General features: G+C 54.7%; 1 protein-coding gene across 1 annotated transcript; it reads left to right on the top strand.

The window, feature by feature from the left end:
- Positions 1-305: 305 nt before the first annotated feature.
- On the top strand, positions 306-513 carry SPRG_18189 (hypothetical protein; the record flags this gene model as incomplete). Its single annotated transcript, XM_012357627.1, has 1 exon — positions 306-513. A coding segment is annotated over one exon (208 nt), but the record flags the coding sequence as incomplete, so codon positions are not given.
- Between the last annotated feature and the right edge of the window lie 567 nt (positions 514-1,080).

The raw sequence follows: 1,080 nt of genomic DNA, 5'->3' as shown, positions 1-1,080 counted from the left end.
AGGCACGCTGTCGCGTGAGCAGGCGAGCGCGATCTCTGGCTCGCCAGTGGACATTACATTTGACCGTACGAAGATATTTGGCCTATCGATCGCTGGCTTATCATTTCTCATGTAGACTACCCCAATTTGCCCCATCATCGACTCTCGGGTGACTGGCCGACTGGCTTCAAGTTACTGTGAATCGACCCTTACGGCAGACGAGAGTCGTTTGAAGCTCAAGGACTTTGCTTTCGTCGAAGAGATTGCTCGCGGCAGCTAGTGCGTCCTGTATGCGGCCGTGCACACGCCGTCCGCGACCATCGTAGCGATCAAGGCCGTCCCTCTGACAGCGGTCGAGACACCCGGCGACGCGGCCAACTTTCGGCGCAAATTTGAGTCGCAGTACCGCGTCCGTGGTGGCAACGTCGTGGCAGCTTATGGCTGGCTTTTGGACAGCGACCACACCTACATTGTCCAAGAGCTGTGTTCCAAGTGCAACCTCTTTCGAGCGCTCGTCAGCGCCTTTCGCCAGCTGTGCTTCTTGCATCTTTTACGGGGATTTCCATCCCCCGATTCTACTAACAACACAAATACAGAGATTTGATCTCGATTTCTCAACTCGCCTGTGGCAGCGCCAAGACGGCAGCATCGACCAAGGGCGATGTAAGCAAGTCACTCGAAACGATCGACGAATCCAATCCGAGTAGAAAATCTAGTAGGGTCGAGGAAGCTGCCGCTGTCGTCGCAGCCCTTGGCTGCAATGCGCTTGGAGAACTTGGTGCAAATCATGTGCTCACGCTTCGAGATGCTCTCATGGCGGGACTGCATGCTCTGGATACGGCCCGATGGGTTCGATGCGGTGTTGACGGAGCCTCGAAGAGCCCAAAGCAAATCGTTCTTGTGAATCGTGGTCTCCAGTTGTCACTAGTACTCTACTACGAGAAAATGTTGCAGATATTGGGGAATGTGTTTCGCGTTGAGCTCGTCTTAGCGGCGGTAGCGGTGGCGCTTAAAGTTGAAGTAGAGATGCAGGATGCCACGCTCGTAGACGCACTTGAAGCCGCGCTTGTGCGAGTACTCCCACTCGCGGTTGACGATTTT

The sequence above is a fragment of the Saprolegnia parasitica genome (assembly GCF_000151545.1).
Source record: "Saprolegnia parasitica CBS 223.65 unplaced genomic scaffold supercont2.1034, whole genome shotgun sequence".
Classification (NCBI taxonomy): domain Eukaryota; phylum Oomycota; class Saprolegniomycetes; order Saprolegniales; family Saprolegniaceae; genus Saprolegnia; species Saprolegnia parasitica.
The sequence above is the reverse complement of the archived record's forward strand: the minus strand, read 5'-3'. Positions and strand labels throughout refer to the sequence as shown.